The sequence below is a fragment of the Musa acuminata genome, chromosome BXJ3-7 (genome assembly GCF_036884655.1).
Source record: "Musa acuminata AAA Group cultivar baxijiao chromosome BXJ3-7, Cavendish_Baxijiao_AAA, whole genome shotgun sequence".
NCBI lineage: Eukaryota > Viridiplantae > Streptophyta > Magnoliopsida > Zingiberales > Musaceae > Musa > Musa acuminata.
This window is the reverse complement of record NC_088355.1, coordinates 1,720,255-1,742,525: the sequence shown is the minus strand read 5'-3', so window position 1 is coordinate 1,742,525 and position 22,271 is coordinate 1,720,255. Positions and strand designations below refer to the sequence as shown.

The following is a 22,271-nucleotide window of genomic DNA, read 5'->3' as shown; positions in this document are numbered from 1 at the left end:
GACTTAAAACCATCCGAAGGAATCCAATGGTTGTGGAAGAAGTAAAGGTGATTAGCCTAAAAATCTTATCTAGAAACCCTTTCTTATCTACACATTATAAAGTTGTTCTCCTCCGTGTGGGAGGATGATTGGTCCACTCATCTGTTCAGCAATATTTAGTTCCTCCACTGAGCCCATAGAATGGACAAGAGAAGAAGATGACCTCTCCCTTCTAAACCTTATCTTCTTCTTTCCCTCTCATCAAGTCTTGGCCTACTGCCATGTTTACGCGTATGTATGTATGTATGCATGTATGTGATGCAACTATCTGTCTTCCTTCTTTAGTATACTCTCTCGTACTTCCAATCTGAATGTTAATTGATATCTCAACATCTGCTATTTCGATCTTTTCGTTAAAGGAAAAGGAAATATGTTTGAATCGCGGTTTGCATCGATGGTATTGGTAAAGCTCAATCATTAAAACCTAAAGCTCAACCCGAAAGGAAATATATTCTTCTAAGTTTCTCGATCAGAGCGTATGAGTCGGTACAGTCCAACCAGAAGCTCACCTTTCACTGGCTGCAGGAAAACGATGGCAGAAGCGCCCCTCTTGGATGCATTCACCACAAGCTATACAAATCACTAACGTGCTTGAATCACACTGATTCCTAGTAATTAATTCGCTGCAGGTTATTCGCTGGGAGTACACAAGACCGACAAATACTGGCCTCTCTCAAGCAGCGGAGGACCTCATCGGATGAGGGCCACTAAGTCGACAGCAGCTTCATGCTCGATGCGTCGAACAGCTCCATAAACCTCAGATCGCAAACTCTTGCTTTGGCAGCAGCAAACCGCTGGTACTCGTCGAATACCGAACTCAAGCACCACTTTTGTAGCTTCCTCAGACACCCTACGACGCAACCTGTTCGATGCTGATCCATGGAGAGAGCGCAGTTTAGAACCCGATGTCTGTGCATCAGAATCATTTACTCTTCTCTCTTACTCACCTTTCCTCTTTTGCAATGGATAAGCAACGGGTGGTTCTTGGCATCTGAAGTAACAGAGACAGAGGTTCATGAATACAACATTCGATCGTACTTTTTTCCCAGCTATGTAAGTTTTACGTGTAATTACCGAGGACAACTTCGAGAGCCTCTCGAATCCTCTCTCCTGGGATGTTGACGAAGGGTTCCTGCCAAGATGAACTCCATTGATAGTGTCACAATCTAATTCGTTCCTTGTCGATCGATCACATTGGACAGCAAGAAGGAGTACCTTGCGACCTTCGATCCCAAACTGGAAGAGCCTGATACTGTTGGACTCGAGGAACTCCTTGTTCACCTCCGGGTACGGCTCCGGGCAGAGATATCTGCGGGCACAAACAAGAAAAGATTGGCGATCGGCGAAAGGGATCAAAGATCACGAATGTAGTTAGCGTTCTCCGCTCACACGATCGACCGGAGCTCGAGGGTCTCCAGAAAGCGGAAGTTGGTGGTCTCGGGGAACCCCGACCGGAAGACTCCGTCGTTGACCATGGCAAAGTTCAGCGGCGGGACGAACACCCCCTCCGCCACTGCCGCTGTTACTTTCGAGCTGGGTGATCGATGACTATTGCAGTCGTCTTCTTCGATCGCCTGCTGGACCACGAACTCCTCCGGAATTCTTGCCATCCCCATATCAACTGCGGCAAGAGAGGCGGTCAAATTTGAAGGCTGAACTCGCCTGGCGATGCGTATACATAAGTCAAGGAAGAGGCAAAAGGTCGTGGTTGTTCATATTAAATATAACGAGATATAACCGAGAGAGTAGAAAAGATGCAGTAATGAATCGTATGAATGGACTTTACGTTGGAAAGAAATGGTCGTAGCTGCAGCTTCTGGACACAGAGCTACCTGAGGTGGGTGCCATTTGAGATCTCAAGCGGGATCATCAATGGGTCAATGTAGGAACTGAGGTAATTCCAGCAGACTATGTAGACCACCTCTTTGGAATCATCCACATCACGAGTGATGTAATGTGCTTCTCTATCATTCTTCATCTCTTCTATTATTTAAAGGTATCATCATAATCTACAGGAATCATGCAGGTTAACTGGAACTGAAGTTGGGATTCGAGTAGATGCATGTTGGCATCTGATGACACAATACGCAGGCTTTATGCGTCTTGTGGGTGTCAAGTCACGCAGCAATAACGATCGATGAACGGAGGAGAGGGAGCCGACGAGTACATAATAATGGGCGGGTTAGGTGGAGGGTAAGCTATTCGATATTATACTGTACGTTTCGGTTCGAAACAGCAGACAGTGGCACGTCTTTTTGCCTTTGGCTCCGAAGGGATCGAACGCACATCCCATGGAATATCCGGCGATGCCTGCCTGCCGTGGAGTGGTCCACACCGTGATGCCACCATCTCGCATCGCCTCTTCGCCACGTTCGCGGCCGTCTTCTTCGCCCCGAGCGAAGGGTTTCAGTGGAACAAGTGGAGTGGGGGCTGTGTGTGACTGCAGCCTCGCATGCAATAATATAATAAGTAATGACGGATGAATTGTTGGAATTTTTCCTTCATTTTGAATTACTTTTTTTATAAAAACATTGAAAGTATATTTAAAAACTTAATATAAACCAATTGATATAATTTGAAGTAATAATTTTATGCATAGTTAATCGAATTCAAATATGGAAGGCGTGGGAGCTGCTACCGTTCTTACCTAACGCGGCGGTTGCGCGAGATTTGCCGTCGGAATAAGGGCACGTGGGGTGTGGCTATCATCGACTTCCACACCCGACAATATAGCTACAACAGGAGCGGTCCCATTGATCGGTAGCCATCGACCACGTGCCTGCCTCCTTTGGCTTGACGTCGGCAGCGCCTGTTAGTACGTAGGCATGTGGGCTCCAGACACCAACTGATGCGACGCCCACCGCAGGATCGATGGATTCCATACCGACTACAATTTGGATGACCACTCTCGTCTCCTTTTGGATGCGTCGTCACGTCCTCCACTGGCCCTCCCCGCCTCGTAGTGGCCACTACCACGAGTCGTCCCTTGGAGACATCGGGAACGTCTCTGTTCTATCAAAATTCCAGTGATTCTGATTTTGATTCTGAAACGGAAATCATTGATTTAGTTTCAATTCTAATTTGACCTATCGATTTCGATTGATAGCAATAAAAATAATATGCTGTGTCAGTTTGAACTCAGGTCAACAGGTTTTAACACTGTTACTACCTTGCTGAGTAAATATACTAACACTGTTACAACTAAAAGACGATGAGAGCATCCCACAACCTTGTAAATCCACCTTAACCTTTTAAGCAAAAGAATATTTATGCACCATAGTACAATTCATGATTATTGACTTCACATCTTGATCATGTTTTGCACATAAATATGACAGGCTCATCTCAAACTACATAAAATGCCAAGCATCATCAACCGATTTAATCGCATCTGCAAGGAAAAGATGAATCTGGTCATTTGTTAATGATAAATTGTAAATATTAGATGTACGCAAACATGACAGTTGGAGATTTATCACTTATTTTCCTGTGTATTACACATCTTGCCAGCAAGCAAACCGACATTATCTAATGTTTCGCATTTTTACTTTTTGATAAAATTTTAATATATCACAATAACATATAAAACAACAAGGAAAAAACGATTTCCTATACTAATTTATAAACAACAATTAGGATCATATGTACATACTTGTGGTTTGAAAATCTGGAGAAAACTTGGAAAATATTTGTGGTCGAGTCCGTAGCCGGTAGCACAGAGTGAAGCAAAGCTAAGTTCCTTGAATCTGTTCTTCCACATGGAAATATGTGATCATGAGCACCAGGAACTGCTTCAACACAGACTGCATCTGCTCCAAATGATGAAGTTTCTGCCATGAAACTAATATCTTTTCCGTCTAGAACAAAACTTCTTTTGTTAATATATTTTTAGAAAAACAAGATCTCCATCATTCATCTTTAGCAGCTAAGTTTGCATTCATAGATATTTCGATTTCTTCAAGGGAGCGTCCTTTTGTTTCAACTATGAAATATGTTGCAAATACTGCAGACATCAAGGAAACCCCACCAAAAGCTCCATACACAGGCCCCACACCAAATTTCTCCACCAATTCCAAGAAATATAACCCCACTAAAAAGTTGCAAATCTGAAAATTATGTGCAAGAAGGAATCAACATCAATACAAATTTGACCACTAGGATTGACAAGAAAAAGCTAAAACAGTTGGGCAGTCTTGGTTCCAATAGACATCTAATAGTAAAAGTGGCATGTCATAACTAATTTGTACGAGCAGAGTGAGAAAAGCTATATTCCAGAACACAATGTACGAGCAGAGTGAGAAACAAGAGCTCAAGGTGATTCATCAATGCATAGACATGACAAGCTTATGTCAGTATTTCGTCAGTTGGAATGTTTATCTACTGTTTGAAAATGCTCAAAAATATTTATATTTTATTTTCTGTCTACATGACCAGCAAAAGTAAATATTCTAACCATACAAAAGCATCGTGGATAAACAAAGTATCATCCTTCATGCCAAAGATTGAGCAACAATTGGTTATATGGCAGCTATCAGGATCATAAAACTTACCCAATGTATTGAGAAGCTAAAACCCATTATCTTTGAACGTGATTGGTTAGAACTGAGCTCTGGGATAATAATACCAGTAACCGGCCCAGCACCTAAGGCAAACGTAAAGATGTACCTACATGCAAAGATACAAAATTAAAGAATTGAAATGAGACCAGCCAATGCTACAATCTCTAATAATTTTTGCTCTTTTGACGACAGCTTACTTTCTGGATACAGAGTTAGACCAAACCTCTCATATAAATCGAACTTGTATAAGTATTTAGAAGGAAATAAAAATAACCATATACAAAGCAATATATATTATTATTTTCCTCTCATATTGTTTTTCTATATAATTGCATCATAATGAACTGAGTAAGAACATAAACTATATAATCCAAAGGAGCACAGAAGAGATTTTGTAACAAAAGGAATATTAAATGTTGCACATGATGGACTAGAATTATGCAAAACAAGATATGAAAAGAGAGAATGCCTCTTTCCTTTGGCTCAAGAGTTGTAACATACACCAGCTTTGAGAATCCCTTTTACCAAAGATTTAGGAACAATAACACTACACATCAAAATGCCATAATAAATATCCACTTATTTTGTATTTACAATATAGTTATGTTATATTTTGTCTAAATATGTAGGATATCCAGAATGTTATTTAGTGATATTATTTATCCTACCAAACATGCATAGTTTTTATGTTTTATTTTTTTCTTGAAGATATAAAAGTAGTATCGTGTACAACAATAGTTTACATCCCCATTCCCAAGGTTTAAAATCATGGTCACCTTACCAGATATGTAAGGTACTGGTGTACTAGGTGATATACTGACTAATGTGATGCGGAGACTGAGAAAAACTAAAAGGAATTTTTACCGTGCAGTACTGAACTATATGGTCAGATATTGGTCTTGGGTTGGACCAGTACATACCAATCAGTATGTACTGGTCTGATTAGTATTTGTAACCTTACCTGGTCTGATCAGTAAATTACTAGTCATCACTAGTGTGATTTATTACTTCCATCCATGAAGTACTCTTAAGTTTTAGTGCTCTTTAAAATATACTTGATTCACACCGTTTTCCCCAAATTTCTCTCCTTAAGCTGTCTAAACCCTAACAGTTTGTATCTAAAGATTTTCTCGGGCCTTAAAAATATAAGAAAGTAGTGAAGCATCAATCAAATGGAAACGAGTATGTACTCTTAAAGCCTTAACACATCCATTAGGAAGCCAAAAAACAATATTTGCTTTTCCCATGTTTTGAGTTTCACCTTCGAAAATCACATACCAAAGAGAATACAACAAAAGAAACATTGTTGTCATCATGTTTTGAACACTAAGACATCCAAAGACCACAAGTGAACTTTCTGAATAACTTCAATATCATGGAAACATTGAGATTCTTATATTAAAAGAATTTATATTAAAGAAGGCTGAATGATTTAGGATATAACTATATTACTAAAGAGTTCAACATAACTTTAAATTTTCTGTCAGAATCATGATATTAGATTTAAAATTAATTTCCTTTGGAGGAAAAGAGTGTACATACATCAGAGTTCCAAGAATAGACAATATGTGGCTAGATCCTTCATCCAATGGAACAGTAATAGCATAAACAATAAGGAACATTGAGACGGCCTGCATATAGTGAAGGTTTCCATGAGAAGCATGGTAACAATAAATACTTCTGTAAATAAAGAGATCATGATCTACCTTATTTTGTGCCAATGAATTTGTATCAATTGATATAGTTGAGATTTGAAATCTTACCGCCCAATATCTTAGTACCATACCTAATACAAGCTTAGATACTGTTTTAGGCTCACCCAATATTTTGACATAGGATTACTTTCAAGCAATACAAAGGTTTTATTGTTTTTATTATTTATTGATACTAACAACCTAGCAAACCAAAATTTAAAACCTTGACTAAAACACTTACTGGTGATCGTGAACTCAATTCTCCAGAGGATCCTAGGAAAAGGTGTTTGCCATGAATTATACATTTATTATATTAAATGATCTTTTAATTATGACTTTGATGGTAACTATGACGGAGACTTCAATTGCAGTTTACAACAATAACAACAAAACCGTAAGTCTCAACTAATTACAGTTTATTGTAGTTAAGTTCTTTATTTTCTTACATATATATGGTCTTGTTATTCCAATGTCTATTGCAGCTTTGGCCCCTAGTATTTCATGACAAGAAAGGGAGAGAGAAAAAAAAAAGTAAATTTGTAAGCTGCTTATGTTCATATGTTAACTCGTAGTTCACATCTTTTGCCTTTTAGTGTATTTCTTGAACAAATAATTTAATGGTGAAGAAAAGGTTATTGAAACTTATTGAAGAATTTGTTATGAATTGAGTCATTGTGTTGTAATTGATATTTATGCATGATTTAGTTAACAGGAACATGATTATAAAAATTGAACGAATCATTGTTTGGAGGTTGCACTATCCAAAAAGTTTTTACTTTTTCGTTTACTTTTGTCATGACGTGGTTGAGGGAGGACATTGTTAGTGTATTATTGATGGCTTATTTCATTACATTTCACTTGTAAATAGAGTGGTACCAGCTCCGATAATAAAATAGATGAGTTGATTGGATCACTAGTAAACGGTGTGCAAATTTAGAAATGTGGGACCATGATGTGAAAACAAACATGTGAGTCTTGTTGTTAACAGTCAAATGATCATAGTAGTATGTAGAAACAAAATTACTTTAATAAACATACTAATAGATTAAAATACTCCTTATCAATTATTTTGTAGCGATTGTAGTAGAAAGCTACGCACCATTCCCAGGTAGCTTCCAATTAAAAGCCTCCGCCTTCCTTGATTATCCATCAGGGTTAAAGCAAATAATGCCCCTAGAGAGTATGGATAATAATGAGATTTCTATCAAAGAGGAACCTACAAAACCCCAAATGTGAATAACAATATTTGTAACCTGCAAAGTTGGTGAGTCCAACAAGTAAGCTAGCCAGTGAACTACTAGTAATACCCACATCTTGAAAGGTCAAGGATGAGAAGTAAAGAACTCCATTTATTCCAGCAAACTGTTGAAGTATGAATAGAGATCCTCCAATAAAAGCAACTGATTCATAGGACAATACCCCGTCCAATTTAGAAACATAATAAAAATAATGAATAACCAAAGGAATATAATAATAATGAAATGTTGAAGAGCTGCTGCAGTCAGTTTTATTTTCTTGGTGATGAACAACACACACCTAGGTTTTTCTTGTTGGTTTCAAAGTATTAGTTTATCCCCTGTACCTTCATCAAGGTAAAATAAGTTAAATATTTGAGCCAATATACTTCCTGATTAGTAAAAGTGAAGCCAGCAAAGTTAACATTAAAGTGGGAACTGAATGCAACTCAACAAAATTTGTACTTCTAAGTTCAAAGATATATCATATGATACAAAGCAGGGCTATCAAAGTATTGTATCTAATCCAATGCAATCCATTTAAAATTAGGTACAGATTGAGTTCCGTATTCAGTGAACCAAATTGCGATCCAATTTGTTATTCTGTTCGCAATTGAGATCAGATGCGAATTGGGGTTGATATGCTCCAGCAGTCTTGACTCCTATTATTATGTATTTATAGCTAATGACAATAAAGTATTCTCCCACATCCAGACGTGCTACCAAGTGACCACCCAACAAGTTACTCATTCATCCACCTTAAACAGACACGAGTAGCTCTATCCAATAAGACTCACTTCCTCCCTACTCTTTGCGCTAAATATTACTTCTCAGACACATTCCATGGCAAGGATTAAAGACATCTCCTCATCAAAGGAACATAGAAGTCTCTAATGGGAGAAGCTAGGTGGATTAGAGTGGGCTATAGGACCTCGAGGAATATTCAACTAAATGGTTGAGATTCTTGAGAAGAATGTGAAAATATTAGATATCTTGTGGAGAGTTGGAAGGAGACTAGATCATAGACAGAGGACCTAAATCAAGGTGGGAGGTGGGCTGAAGGCCCGATGATGAAACAAGCAAAAGGCTTATGACGTGAAGGATGCAAGTTGCAGTGACTTCACAGAAGCTCCCCAACAAGGTGATAGGAGAGAGAAGAAATTCACCTTGATCTACCACTGGAGGCAATAATACATGATGTCAACCGTTGCGGAGGGATATTTCGAGCTACTAGAGTGAAGCATGCAGTAATCAAAAACCACCCTCAATGTACCAACAGTGATGGATACACATGACCATACACTTCCCCTCTGCTCATGTCTAGGAAGCAGTGTCTATCGTACCGAATCGTACCGCCCAGTATGGGCGGTACGTACCGGTCCGATAGGCCAGCGGTACGTGGACCGCCTGGTACCGGTCCGCACTGTAGCTGCACAGTGACTGTTTGCGGTGCACTGTAGTAGTACAGTGCTACAGTGCCCAGTACATTGTAACAACGCTACATTGCCGGTATACTGTAGCACTGCACTGTAGTAGTTCTACAGTGCTCGGTATACCTGGGTGTACCGCTCGGTATACCGTACCGGTACCAAGCCTAGATCGAAATACCAGTACGGTACGGTATTGTGAACCTTGCTAGGAAGGTTACGAGATCAATGAGAAGGCCTCTGTGAAGAAGCCATGAAGAGAAAAAGGAACTTCTCACTATTGTTGGAGCTTCTCCCTCAATAATTCAATTGTTGTAGCAAGTATAAGATTACCAAATAAGGACTTCTACCATTGAGGAGCTAATATATAGCTTGCTTCTAGTGTTCAAGTGTGTTGTCCTGCTTTCAGCATGCTCTAAAGCTTTAAAATTTTTCTAATATTATCTTTAAGTTAGTGTCCAGTAAAATTGTGATGCAAAATGTTACAAGCCATATGAGATTACAACACAGCAACATCTGTGCTAAGACACATTTGGTTCATCAAATCATCTTATAGATTTGACCTTTATACTTTCTCACTCAATACAAATTGATCTTTATCATTTTTTATCAATAAATGGAACAAATTTCTTGAAATTTGGGGTCGGTAGAAATTATGAGTCTGTCAATTAAGATCCATACTTTTGATCACCAAGATTTCTAATAGCTCTTTATGTTCATCTTGAATTAGTACAGAATGCAGCACTTACAGAGAGCAGCCCTAGAATCAACTGTATCAGGCTTGAATACCATACTTATGATATGTTATCTAGCCATATCTGAGCTTACCATATAGGACTTTTGCTGTAGGATCCCGACGATTTGGGATCATCAATATATATATCTCCCACCATGGGACACAGTTGAGTACATTTTCACTAACTGAACTTGAGAGGTACTAATCGGCCGCCAACCAGTGCCAACACCATCAACAATTTTAATCCTTTGCCAACAAACATTAACAATAATCTCCTAAAATGTTTATAACTAAGCTGGAAAATGTTCTTCAACACTTGTATTTGCATCCATATTTTTAATTATCATAATGTTAAGAAAAGCACTGGACTATAGATTCTGACCTTCAAATTTACTATGTTAAAAAACTCAAAGCTAATGCTATATATAGTATGTCCTCACCAAATGTATCTGCAATCTTTATAGTATTGATTTATCAACAGCTTGATCCAGATATAACATGAGTTGTTACAATCAAGGAACTATACAGCAGCTCCAAAATTTTAAAATATTAACTTAATTTGAAATTAGGGCATTACCATGGTGTACCAGCATATTGGTTCCCAGGCACTAGATAAAGCACAGAATTGAAGTCCATGGTTACGATTATAATTTGACATGAATCAAATTAAGTTAATATTTAAAGGAAAAATCATGAATCAAATTAAGATTGATAACTAAGGTTTACAATTAAGAGTCTACAATTCTAGAATCAGTTACGGTTTGAAAAATATAGAAAAAGAACATGTACATTGTGCAATTATATTTTTTTCCAGCTTCATTGACCAAAGGGAACAAAAGATAAGTTGTTCATCAGCTATTTTTGCATAAACAAAGGCAGCTTCTAGCTAATGCTTAACTTTAAATTAGCAATTTACCTTTCTTGTTGGGTTCCACTAAAAGCTCCAACCAGCTAGTTTTCTGATTTTTGACATCATCATTAATAACAGTTTCGATCTCTTCAATAGACTTCTCAACTTCTGACTCACCCCAAATTGTTTCTATAACTCTTTTCGTCTCATTGACTCTTCCAACCTAGACAAATTAAAAACTCTAGAAGGAAATTGAGCAAAATTCCAACAAGGAATTAGTTTTTTGCATAATCTGTATTACCTTGTAGAGCCAGCGTGGACTCTCAACAGCAAATTGCATGCCAAATATAAGAATAAAGCCAGGAACACAAGCTATATATAGCATTATTCTCCACCTAAGAGATGAAAATTCAGTCATTTGAGAGATTGGCACGACAATGTCATTGGAACAAGCAATGAAATTCATATGTACACATGGATAATCAAGTGGACATGCTTGGCGATCATACTTAGACAACAATTTCGATATATTATAGATGAAAATGGTACTACATGAACAAAAAGAGTAAAATTAAATGTGAGTCCTTTTTGGCATATATTTCAAAGCTGGTTGGCACAAGTCTATGCATGAAACCCAGTCTCAGCTCTTTGCATGGGCCTGAAAGGAGCTCACAGCCTCAAACTAAAGCACGTTACCAGAACATTTTGTCTGCTTCAGTTGGCCACAAATAAAGATATGCTGACATTTTCAGAACTCCTAGACGGAAAAAGAAAATGAGAACTAAATTCAGTAGTAGTTCTACCATAATACCTGAAACAAATCTGATTTGCTGGCTTGAACAAACTACATTAACTGGTTAAAGTACAACAAGGTTCTAAAATCTGGTTAAACTGCCAGGTACAGTCCAATTTTCACTGGTCCATCATCGGGTGCAGAACAAAACTGGGCGGGCTGCCCAGTATCTGACGATTATCACCCCTCTGCCAAGCAATAATGTTATCTCAGGTTACAGGATCCACCAATTGATTCATTAGAATCTTTTTTAAGGGTTTTCCCCTCATTTCTTCACCCCTCTCAATCTCTCTCAGTTCTGCAGCAAACACTCTCAATCTCACTCTTCAAACTACATTTCTCTCAAATCCAAGGCTAATATCAAGAAACTGAAGATTCATTCTCAAGAAACATCTCATTTTTCATAGGGAAAAAAGGTAAATCCTTGTGATTCTTTGTCCTTAGAATCATGATTTCATAGAAGCCACATGCCCAAAATTCTTGTGGACCTGTTTAGATCCAGCCTAGATCCTTGCAGATCCAGCCTAGATCCTAGATTTGCAAGGGCCTTGCCTAAATCCTTGAAGAACTAGCCAAGATCCTTACTCCACATACTATCAATCTCTCACAGTCGCATCACATTAAGGAGAGCTGAGCAGCAACCTTAATGTGGTTAATCAATCCCATTCAAAACTTTACCAATCCAACTCTTTAAGCCTAACTCAATGTTCCCCAACCTGGTTTCATAACTTACAAACACTCAGCAGAATGAACTAAAAAAAACATAAGGGTAAATTGGCTCTAAAATCTTAAGGGCAGTCAAACTAGTACGAATATGCTAGTCTTGCCCTCATTCATCAATTAAGTGCTGCAGTTTATTAACCATACTACTCCATTAGACTGGTATACTGCCATTTTACTACCTGAATATAGCTCCAAAATGATAATACCAGTATCACACTAACCAATGCATACCAATTCAAGGGATTTGGAGCTAGTACTGTAACAATATTTAACTCCTAGCCCTCCATACATTTTATTGGGTTATCATGGTCACGAAGGAGAAACAAATCTTATAAAGTGATTACCTTTGTAGGATGTTTATAGTTACGTGGGAAAAATAAATAAGCAGGAACCTATATTCTTAATCAAAATCAAGAAGAAAATGAAATTTAGGGAAAACAAGTTGTGTACTACCTCACTTCACCATCTATTTACACTTAAAGCTACCAAGGTGCTCATGGAGTTTCTCATAAATTTTCTGACGTTGGAGAAACAAATCTTATAAAGTGATTACCATTGTAGGATGTTTATAGTTACGTGGGAAAAATAAATAAGCAGGAACCTATATTCTTAATCAAAATCAAGAAGAAAATGAAATTTAGGGAAAACAAGTTGTGTACTACCTCACTTCACCATCTATTTACACTTAAAGCTACCAAGGTGCTCATGGAGTTTCTCATAAATTTTCTGACGTTGGCAAAGTGATATGTTAAAGTTACAAATTAAGGTCATTACCTCATACAAGACAATTCCTAGGAATGTTCTCATTTGAGCATATCTTTATCTGCATCTAAAATAGCAATCTTTTGTTCAAGATGAAAAAGAAATTAAAGAATGTCCCTCAAATTTCTTAATTGCCCAAGGAAAGGCCATTCATGAAAGGAACGTAAAGTTAACCAAATAACTCTTATGAATGAAAGAAGACTTCATGAGGCAAAGTGTCACCTGTCTATTCTCTCTTTAATCTAATCTCTGTCCCTAGAGAATCTTTCTACAATCTCTAAATAGATTTAATTTAATTTTCTAATTGTTTTAGCTTTGACTATTGCTTACTGCAATATGATTTTCTCCATTATTAAGAATATTTTACCATCACTTTTACAACTTGTCACAATTGCTAAAATTCAATCTTTTTTTTTTTATGCATGAGAGCAAATAGTAACAATATTTAAATCATAACTTCCATCAAGGTCCACCATCGTATTGCAAGCAAACTTTTCATTTTTATCACCTAGAAGGCAATGGGCTCACCAAGTGATAATAGGATATGTAGCTGTATTTACTTATTTTTGATAATAGGATATATAACAGAAACTACTAACTTTCCAATGGACTCACCAAAGCCTCACTATTTACCTGCATAACTAAGAAAATAACACAGTAAAACTAGATTTCCTTATGTTGGAACATCGTGTGCCAGCCAACAATGAGCACGATTCATGTCATTACACACCATAGTATTCCAATGCAGAAATGCATGCTAAATGTTAAGCAAGGTTAGTAGTTTCGTGCATGGGTCACACTGGTGTACCAATACTCAGTATAGAGGTTGTATCAATGCTCGGTACACTGATACATACCAAGTTTAAAAAAATAAAAAATGGAAAAAATGCCCAGTACAGAATTGTATCCATCCTTTACTATACAGCATCGGGCATATACTGGGAGGGACAAACATACGGCCAATGTCTTGAAAAGCCTCTAGGGCGCTAAAAGGGCATCGCAGGGAGAGGTAGGGATGGAAGTATGTTGTGATTAGTTAGTTTGGCTGAGGCAACTATTCCAAAAGGATCAAACCAATATTGAACCCAAAGTCCATTCCCTCAGGCACATGCCAAAGTCGCCCAATTCCTAGGCTCACACCCGAGTGGCACCTCCTAAAAAGCCTCGACTGGACCGTTGCAAGATGCTCAACGCTCGCCTTATTTTGTCCGAGCGCCTGAGCATCTTTTTGAAAACACTGCATATAGCACAGTACAGCTGGGTTTACCTTGGTCTATACGCTAGTAGCTTGTCTGGCTAGTAATTAACTCTTGTACTGAACCATACTGGATGGTATTACAAACCTTACCATTAAGTATTTAAAAATAGAAGAGAAAAAGTGAGATGACGAAGGGGATGGTTGGCAATCCAGGCTGGGAAACCAATATTTGGTTGGGGCTACTTTCAAGGTAGGTAAATTGACGGGATAAGTTGCTTCAAAATGAGCTAGTGATCCTTATCCCTAGGTTATAAAGAACACAGATCAGATTAGCTGGAATTGAACATGGATGAGTAATGTATCAACCGAAAAATTATGCATCAGTTCGAAGAATTTCAGAAGCCAAAGCACTAACAATGCGATACATACTAAGCACAATGACAGAACACCAGTGCATATCATCCATGAATGGAGCAAAACGAAGTCAAAATATGGTCTCATTCGAGCATCAGACATGCAACTATACATACCTTCATAACTTCTTTTCACTTTCTTAGGCACATTCGACAAGATTATAACTTTTGACAAGGTCAAACTGATTGGTTTTAAGGTGATGCATAGCCATACAAAGGAGCGAAAAATGACATCTGACAATTATTTTATTTGTTCATTAAAACCCAAAGCATGTTTGTTTATGTTTCGATAATGGTGAGTCCAACATGAAAAGCATACAGCAAACTGGATCCAGTTTTAAGCCTTGATTCTTATCCTCAATCTTCAAGTCACTTAAAAACCAAATAAACTAATTATTTTACTTGAGTGCAAAGACAATATCCACATATTGTACTATAAGCAAGAACAATAAACAAAAAATATAAGTTTAAAGCAGACAATACCAAAACTTTGTATGATAGTAGATTAACCCCAGTTTGTAAATCCTAACTAGTTTATAACATGGCAGCATCAACAAAATTGGGTACAACCGTACAAGAAAGATGACACACCAGTGAGGATCACTTTCAGAAGGAATCCCTAAAGCAAGTGATGCAATTATACCAAGACAAGTCCCAATTTGACAAAGAGATCCTAGTGAACCCCTATATTTTGTTGGAGATACCTGCATCACAGCACATCATGAATCTACATTGATATTACAGAAGATAGAAAAGGCTTCATAGCATGATCATCATACATTTCAGACATTTAACACACTTAGGGTTTCTATTTTTTTGCATCTGATGACTCTTTTGGTTGAAGCCTTGAACGAAGTACAATGGCTATGACTAGTATGTGTTTGTCATGTTTCAAACAACTAAGAGCAATGCTCGTAATTACGACAACACAAAGCAACATGATAAATTGTATTGTTTCTCGTTTCAAGTCTTCATTAGTAAAATTTCAAGCTTAAGATTTCAATCCAACTTAATTTGCTGTATTGTCACCTCTGATATATAAAGCGGTACAAGGACAGTATTTGTACCAATCCCAAGGCCAACAAGAAATCTTCCCCAGAGCATTTCATTCAAATTATGTGCTTGTGCACTGCAACAAACAAATACCATCATCATGACTCATGTAATTATTGGTATATGAAAAGATACTAATGCAGATATAACTGTTAGATGCAATTAAATAGTAAGAAGAACTCAGGAATAAAAAACAAAAGGAGCGTTGCATTATGAACAATTGAAATTACTTGGTTTTCTTTATAAGCACAAAAAACCTGACAACCCATACAAAATTCAAAATGAAATTCCAGGGTTCTAATGTACAAGCACAGAGTGGTGAAAAGAACCTTAAAAGTGCCCCAAGAATCAACGGTATTGTATCAAGTTGAAAAGTGCGCCGAGAACCAAATTTGTCGACAAAGGAAGAAACGCCTAAGCTTCCAATAAATGCCCCAGCAATGAATATGCTCACCACAAGTCCTTCAAGAAAAGAGTTTCCTTCAAAACCAAGTTCATGTGCTATAGCTTCAATAGGACCATTCATCACCCTGCAAGGATACCTCCACTTCAAGTTTTGCAAATGACAAAAGAAACCAAGTCGTACATCATAATTAAGCAGAAGGCAGTGAATAAAAACACATAAGCCGTTACATGAAGTAGTGATAAAAAAGAAAATTACAAATGAAACAAACAAAGCTTACAAAAATGTCCCATGGAAACAACATAAGAATGTTGTGAATGAATTTCTCTAAGTCGATGTCTGTGGCAGTCATACTATCTGATATTCTAGTATGGGCAACATGGAACTTGCTAAAGTAGTTTATACCACACTTGCATTCAAGTCTTACTCGTTTGTCTAAGTATGGATCACAACATATGCATCAAGAGACCAAAAACCATGGTCCTTTATCCAATCTGTCAATTGCAATCTCAAGATTAATCAAAACAAGCATGGTATAGAACTGTTTTATATCTTAATAGATCCAACACCCCAAATTATTTATGATCACAAACTCTTTCCAAGTTGATAATTGATTCATAAAACAAATTCTATGATATTTACTAGGACATTATTTGACAAAGCATACACTATTACAGAGTAAATTCAATAATTTTGAGCAGATGAGTAAGCGACTTGCAAAATTTTGTATGCAGAGGTTTTTATCAGGCTTCTACTTCCCCTTGAATTAAGTAGAGCTTAATATGGGTGAAAATCCAATTAGTTTGCCTCTGTAACACTTAGCTTAGTATTCAATGCTATTGGAATTTATAGTGATTCAAGAAAACAAAAATTTCAACTCTTATATCAGTTTGTTGTCCTCATGTTCTACTTTCATTAGTACCATTTTTTCCCCTTCAACTATTAATTAGTCGCATGCTGAATATTGAACATGTTGCTCGAGAACTAATGGTAACATGTTATCAATGTAGTGATATTTCACAGAAGAAAAATAGCAAAACAAAAAGAGAAGGTTCATTGTGAAAGTCGAACATAGCATAAGAACCTCCTGAACTAATTAAACAACATTAAGTGTGATATAGGTCCCAAATTTAATGTCCCTCACATAATGATGCCCCCCAATGCCTACTACAAAGGTCCCATCTTAACGAATCCTCCAATTGTTCTTTATCATTGACAACATAAGATTTTTCTAGTTCCTTTTACATAACCAGAACTACAAAGGGCATGCGGCACTCTGCAGAAACATAAGAATACATGTTATCAAAACAAAAGTAACTCACCCAATGTGATAACCAAAGAGGAAATTAGCCATGGAAGCGGTGAGCACGTGAGGAAACGACGGTAACCAACCAAGGTCCAAGCCTTCGGTCTCTTTCTGCAAATCAAACCTAACATCCACATCTGCGCCCTCGAAGACCCCTCAAACCTTCAGAAACGGTCGGAAATCGAAGAAAAATCCCACAATAAGAGAGCTGACCTGAGATTTGCGGTTGCTGGTCCGAATCGGACACGGGAGAAGGCGGAGGCTTGCTTGAGGCAGCAACACGGGTGCCTTCTAGAGGGGCTCGACACCTGAGATCAATTGAGCCCTTGGCTCTCCTACGGAGAAGGTGATGTAGGAGGAGGAACCTTGGTTTCGATGATCCGATGATTCCGGGGCACGGCGGATAGAGCACCGCCAAGTATCGCATTGTCTCAGTAGAAATGGTATTCCGCGGAGTTGGAAGTCGAGACCGCTCAAGCGAGGCGACAAATCCTACTCGTATGGATAAAAGATCAAATTAGGTGTCGGATATATCAAGTGAGTATTGCGTGTATATATCCAGGAAATTTTTATTTATATATAAATCGTCTTCGTATTTATTGGCCCATTTTTATGTTTCTTTTTCTCATTTTAAGAGGCACAATCGACACATTAATTCTCAATCATAATATTATTAAGATATAAGAGAAGGCTTAGGTCGACTTATCAATATGATTTATCAAGGCTAATTATATAATATCATATATATTTAATTATTTTTAGTATCTTAATTTTTATATTTTTAAAAATTATATTGAGATCCTTATAATTATGAAATATTTTGTTCCAAAAAAATTTTAATTTTTAATCATATAATTTTTTTTAACTTTATATAAAAATTTTAATATTTTATTTTTGTAAGTATAGATATCCCAATATAATTTTTGAAAGAATAGGATCGAGATACTAAAAGTAATTAATTATAATAGATAAGTAATTTCGTAGAAGGCAACATTAAGATTAAAACTATATTTGAAATACAATGTTAGAATAAAATGAACATGTTGTATATTTGGGAAATTCAAATTTGAATATAGATGCTAGATGATAAATAAAAGTAAGTATGCATAATTCAATTTTTTTTCTTTGTTCTCCTAATCGATCGCAATGACGTTAAATGAGATGACGATTCAAAGCAAGATGTAACTTTCTATTTACTCGTAGGATTTGGATTTGGATTGTCCGGGAGATCATCTTAGTTCCTCTGTTCTTGAGAGTCCATATGTCCTTTAATAATGTATAGAATACGAACAGTTATCTCGAGCATAGGAAGTGTAAGTGCCAAACAACACCGAAAGAGATGTACAAGAACGATGGGATGAGATGTATTCACCATGTATGGTTTTATTCTTTTTCTTTGTAGTATACTAATTAATTACATGTTTGGTAAAAAAAGGTTTCTTTTTTCTCTTTGCTTGCCCATCTTGGCATTTGTATTCCTTGATAGCCCGTGAGACGCCTCCCAAGAACGAGAGCCATGACGTTGTCTTCAGGCTCGTCGGTGCGCGCTCTGAATGAATCAAAAAGAAGAAAGAATGAAGAAATGCTGTACCCATCTTGTCCAACCCTGCGATGGTTTGGTTTCCTAGGAGGAGGAAGCCGCCGGAGTTGACATTTCCTGTATTTGTATCTGTTGATCCGACAAGCGATGCAGCTTGGCGAACACGCCCACTAGCGGCGCGGTGTTGTACGTGCATGCCTCCGTCTGCATGTAATTCCCCCGCTGATCTCTGAACTTGTCCCGGGAGTCAGGGCCGCCGACGAGAGCCCCGGTGATCACGTTGGGGTTGGGGCTTCGCCGGCCGTACCAGTCGTAGTAGCCCTGCATGCACCCGATGAAGCCTTTGCTCCTCTTGTAGGACACGATCGAGGAGCCCCGGTGGTGGACCTTCATGGGGTACTTGCGGCCGTATCCCACCAGGTAGCTGGTGCGCATGGGGTTGGCGCCGAGGATGTAGTCCGCCTGGGATTTGGCGAGGGCGACCAGCTCCTGCGTCCCGACCGCGCCGTCGGGGCACCGCAGCTCTCGTTGTTCCGCCTTGATCAGGTGGTCGGAGTAGACGCTGAGGAGGAAGGCGGCGCTGGAGACGTACTGCATGTTGTTCCACTGTCGCACGAATAGCATGCCGCCGGGTGTCCGGTGCACGTTGCTGCCGTTGTTCTCGTTCAGACAAGCGCAGACGTAGAACTGGGCCTTGGCTCGGTATTGTTGCGCTGCTCGTCTTTGCGACTCCGGTAGATCGCCTCCCTTGAAAAGCTGAGCAAGACCAAGTCAACACTTTTAGTTTTCCGGCACGGACTTAGAGAAAGCTGCTAAGTAATTTGTCGGTCATCAAGATCAATTAATGTGCTACAGCTCGTTCACCAACCATGTCTTCTAATCATCCGGATCAATCAATTACAGACTGCGAGAACAGTCAACTGACCTAATGCACAAGACACTTCTCTAAATGACATCTCAATCGTCTATAGCTTTTGAATAAACAATATATATAAATAATTCGATCATTTCACCTAATCGTTCGAATTAAAAAGATGATGTGGACAGAAAACACACCTCCGTCTCAGTCCTACTCGTGCCACATGTGGCAAATGGTGAGCTGTCACACCATTATTAATTAATGTCACGTTATTACTGTCCGCCCTAAATTTTATCTCTCCAACAAAACAAAACCGCTTGGGTGCAAATATTACGTGTCATTTGCCAGCGGTTCCGTGATCCTCAAGCAAGAGAAAAAGGAACGGTGTGGATCCGAACCTTTATTTTAACGTCACGTCAGCTACGAAACTATGTAATTGATCGAGCATAATTGTTTTGTTACACTAATTATAAAGATCCTAGCCATATTGTTCAAAGAGGAAAGGTCGAAAGAACGTGTCGGACTCGGTCCTTTGGGCAAAGCCGGTCGTTAATCAAAGTTAGTATAAGCCTTTTGATTTGAAGTAAAAGGTCGGATGGGATATTAATGAGAGAACTGTGTGTGAACCAACTAACCTTGGTAGCCAGGATCTGAACGCCGGCGTGCTTGACGTCCCAGCTAAACTCGGCCATCTCCCACCCGGTTCCTCCGAATCTATGGCCGTTCTCCACCGCGTACTCCAGGTACGCCCCCTTCCCTGTTGCCCTGTGGAGCCAAAGCGCCGCCCACAGCAGCTCGTCCTCGTACCCGCTCCACGACGGGTAGTATCTCTTCGCCTCTCGGACGCTACTGTCGTACTTCCCTCGATACTTGTCCGCAAACTCAAACAGCTGTACATACATATACATATTATATCAGAACATGGCCGATCGAGGGGAGTGACGGAGTATGCGATAGACGGGTGTCGTGTTATCGGTACCTGTCGCGCATGATGCAACAGGAGGTGTGAGTAATGTGGATTAGATTCCTGGAAGACGATGGACGCGGCAGCCATGGCCGCGGCGGTCTCTCCGGCGACGTCTGACCCCGGGTTCTCGGTGTCGATCTTGTATGCTTGCCGTGAAGTCGTCATGTCTTCCGGCCTTTGCCAGCAGTAATGATCGGTGTCGCCGTCCCCCACCTGAAATATCGACCATATCAGTCGATCGAGTGTCTGGAGGAAGAAAGATCAAGATGTGCATACCTCGACCCAGAGGACGTTGGGATGGGTGTGGGCTTTGATGAAATAATCAGTGCCCCACTTGATAGCCTCCAGAGCGTGATGGTACTCTCCGGCGGCCGCTATCTCGTCGCCGTACTCGATGACGCTCCACGACAGCATCGTGATCGTAAAGGCCATCGGTAGACCGAACTTAACGTGGTCTCCGGCGTCATAGTAACCTCCCACCAGATCTACCTACATGAAAAATCCATTAAAAGTGTGATTAAGAGGGGAATTAATTTATATTAAGCTCATGTGGCAGGGTATTCATTTTTCACTCACTCCTTGTTGAAGGCCATCGGTGAGGCCAGAGTGGCCGCGCCATGCGACGCGCTGGTTGTAGGGAAGATGGCCGGAGCGCTGGGCCTCGAAATAGAGGAGACTCTTTGACAGGGCGTCCTTGTAATCGAAAGCCTCGATAGCAGCGATGGGGAGGACAGCCCAAAGAAGAGCCACTAATTTGAAGGTGCACGTAAGATCTATGCCGCTTCCGCTCCGCCTCGAGCTTCTTTCAATTCTCCCCTCTGCTTTCATACTTCCAATTACCATCGCCTGCAGCAGCAGTCGGAGAACGCAGAGGCCTCGATAAGGGGAGCAAGCGAAGGGGGGCGCGCAGAATAAGAAGAAGAAGAAGCCCCTCTTTTGCTTCTTCTCCTTATTCCCTGACTTCCTCTGTCGATCGTCTCGTTAGCTCTGCCCACTTCCTTCCCTCCCTCCCTCCAAGGAGATCTTTTACACGTATATATGCATACACGGCTTGATAAGTCAAGGCAGGCCACTTACACGGAAAAGAAATGGGCAAACCACATCGACTCATTCAAGACGGTCAATGTTGAGTGATCAAACAACTACACTTAAATGGGACCTACTCTGGCCATGTCGTAGGGAAGAGGGAGGGCCACCATGACTCGTCCGGAGGCAGAGGGCAGACGACACAATCAACAGCTGCAATCCACGACTGACTCCGTGGAGGAGGAGAGGGGGGCGGGCGGGAGGGGGGGGGAGGAGCAGGAGGAGTTGGTGAGCGAGATAGCGTCAGCAGGCGTAAGCCGATACAATAAAGAGCAGAAAAGAATAGATTCGCCTGCGGTGCGAACCAGCAGAAGTCAAGCAAGCAAGCCCACATATGTTGATATGATGAACAAAAATCGAACACGTAAGGCGAGGAAGCCACCGCGCTTGGCTTCGTCGTCCGCTTACGCGTAACGCGGGTTTCGGATTGGTCGCAGTCATGCCTTTTGTTTTCCTTGTCGGTGCACCGCCACGTGCCTCTCCTCCGCCCCCGCCTTTGCTCCGCCCAAGCCTCGACCTTCCTCGCGTCTCTACTGCATCAGCTGCTTCACCAAAAACCATTTCAATCCGACTCGATCTCATCGAGGTAGGATTCTCAACGTTACATATTTTACTGGTACGCGAAAGT

At 39.6% G+C, this 22,271-nt stretch overlaps 3 protein-coding genes across 5 annotated transcripts; all 3 read right to left on the bottom strand.

The window, feature by feature from the left end:
• Positions 1–464: 464 nt before the first annotated feature.
• Positions 465–2,070, bottom strand: LOC135643550 (probable tyrosine-protein phosphatase DSP4). Its single transcript, XM_065160637.1, has 6 exons — positions 1,826–2,070; positions 1,429–1,701; positions 1,255–1,348; positions 1,114–1,171; positions 987–1,030; positions 465–911 (listed from the first exon to the last, which is right to left on the bottom strand). Exons 1-6 carry the CDS (start codon positions 1,885–1,887, stop codon positions 747–749), a joined length of 696 nt encoding a protein of 231 aa, XP_065016709.1. The 5' UTR covers positions 1,888–2,070; the 3' UTR covers positions 465–746.
• Positions 2,071–3,259: 1,189 nt separating this feature from the next.
• On the bottom strand, positions 3,260–17,696 carry LOC135643549 (probable plastidic glucose transporter 1). 2 transcript variants are annotated; one of them, XM_065160636.1, is made up of 13 exons: positions 17,405–17,696; positions 17,208–17,328; positions 15,812–16,012; positions 15,459–15,558; positions 15,021–15,133; positions 10,842–10,935; positions 10,607–10,763; positions 7,546–7,692; positions 7,392–7,465; positions 6,141–6,229; positions 4,590–4,704; positions 3,692–4,145; positions 3,260–3,449 (listed from the first exon to the last, which is right to left on the bottom strand). In XM_065160636.1, exons 1-12 carry the CDS (start codon positions 17,616–17,618, stop codon positions 3,948–3,950), a joined length of 1,623 nt encoding a protein of 540 aa, XP_065016708.1. In that variant the 5' UTR covers positions 17,619–17,696; the 3' UTR covers positions 3,260–3,449; positions 3,692–3,947. The 2 variants fall into 2 exon arrangements, with proteins under 2 accessions (XP_065016708.1, XP_065016707.1); XM_065160635.1 differs by having other exon boundaries at positions 3,260–3,430.
• An 837-nt stretch (positions 17,697–18,533) lies between these two features.
• Positions 18,534–21,838, bottom strand: LOC103990867 (endoglucanase 7). Of its 2 annotated transcripts, none has more exons than XM_009410153.3 (5): positions 21,134–21,838; positions 20,834–21,046; positions 20,570–20,770; positions 20,226–20,480; positions 18,534–19,487 (listed from the first exon to the last, which is right to left on the bottom strand). In XM_009410153.3, the coding sequence occupies exons 1-5, from the start codon at positions 21,398–21,400 to the stop codon at positions 18,816–18,818; spliced, it is 1,608 nt and encodes a 535-aa protein (XP_009408428.1). In that variant the 5' UTR covers positions 21,401–21,838; the 3' UTR covers positions 18,534–18,815. The 2 variants fall into 2 exon arrangements, with proteins under 2 accessions (XP_009408428.1, XP_009408429.1); XM_009410154.3 differs by having other exon boundaries at positions 20,834–21,042; positions 21,134–21,328.
• Positions 21,839–22,271: the final 433 nt, after the last annotated feature.

Bases quoted from the DNA above. Each gene is read 5' to 3' on its own strand.
- LOC135643549 (XM_065160636.1), bottom strand. From the start codon at position 17,618: ATGCGATACTTGGCGGTGCTCTATCCGCCGTGCCCCGGAATCATCGGA. The intron at 16,013-17,207 runs GTGAGTTACTTT...GTATCCTTGCAG, and splicing joins CTCTTTGGTTATCACATTGG to GGTGATGAATGGTCCTATTG. The intron at 15,559-15,811 runs GTTCTTTTCACC...TGTTTGTTGCAG, and splicing joins ATTCTTGGGGCACTTTTAAG to TGCACAAGCACATAATTTGA.
- LOC103990867 (XM_009410153.3), bottom strand. From the start codon at position 21,400: ATGGTAATTGGAAGTATGAAAGCAGAGGGGAGAATTGAAAGAAGCTCG. The intron at 21,047-21,133 runs GTGAGTGAAAAA...TTTTTCATGTAG, and splicing joins CCGATGGCCTTCAACAAGGA to GTAGATCTGGTGGGAGGTTA. The intron at 20,481-20,569 runs GTACCGATAACA...ATGTATGTACAG, and splicing joins TGTTGCATCATGCGCGACAG to CTGTTTGAGTTTGCGGACAA.
- LOC135643550 (XM_065160637.1), bottom strand. From the start codon at position 1,887: ATGGCACCCACCTCAGGTAGCTCTGTGTCCAGAAGCTGCAGCTACGAC. The intron at 1,702-1,825 runs GTAAAGTCCATT...ACGCATCGCCAG, and splicing joins TACGACCATTTCTTTCCAAC to GCGAGTTCAGCCTTCAAATT. The intron at 1,031-1,113 runs GTAATTACACGT...CTGTTACTTCAG, and splicing joins GGCTCTCGAAGTTGTCCTCG to ATGCCAAGAACCACCCGTTG.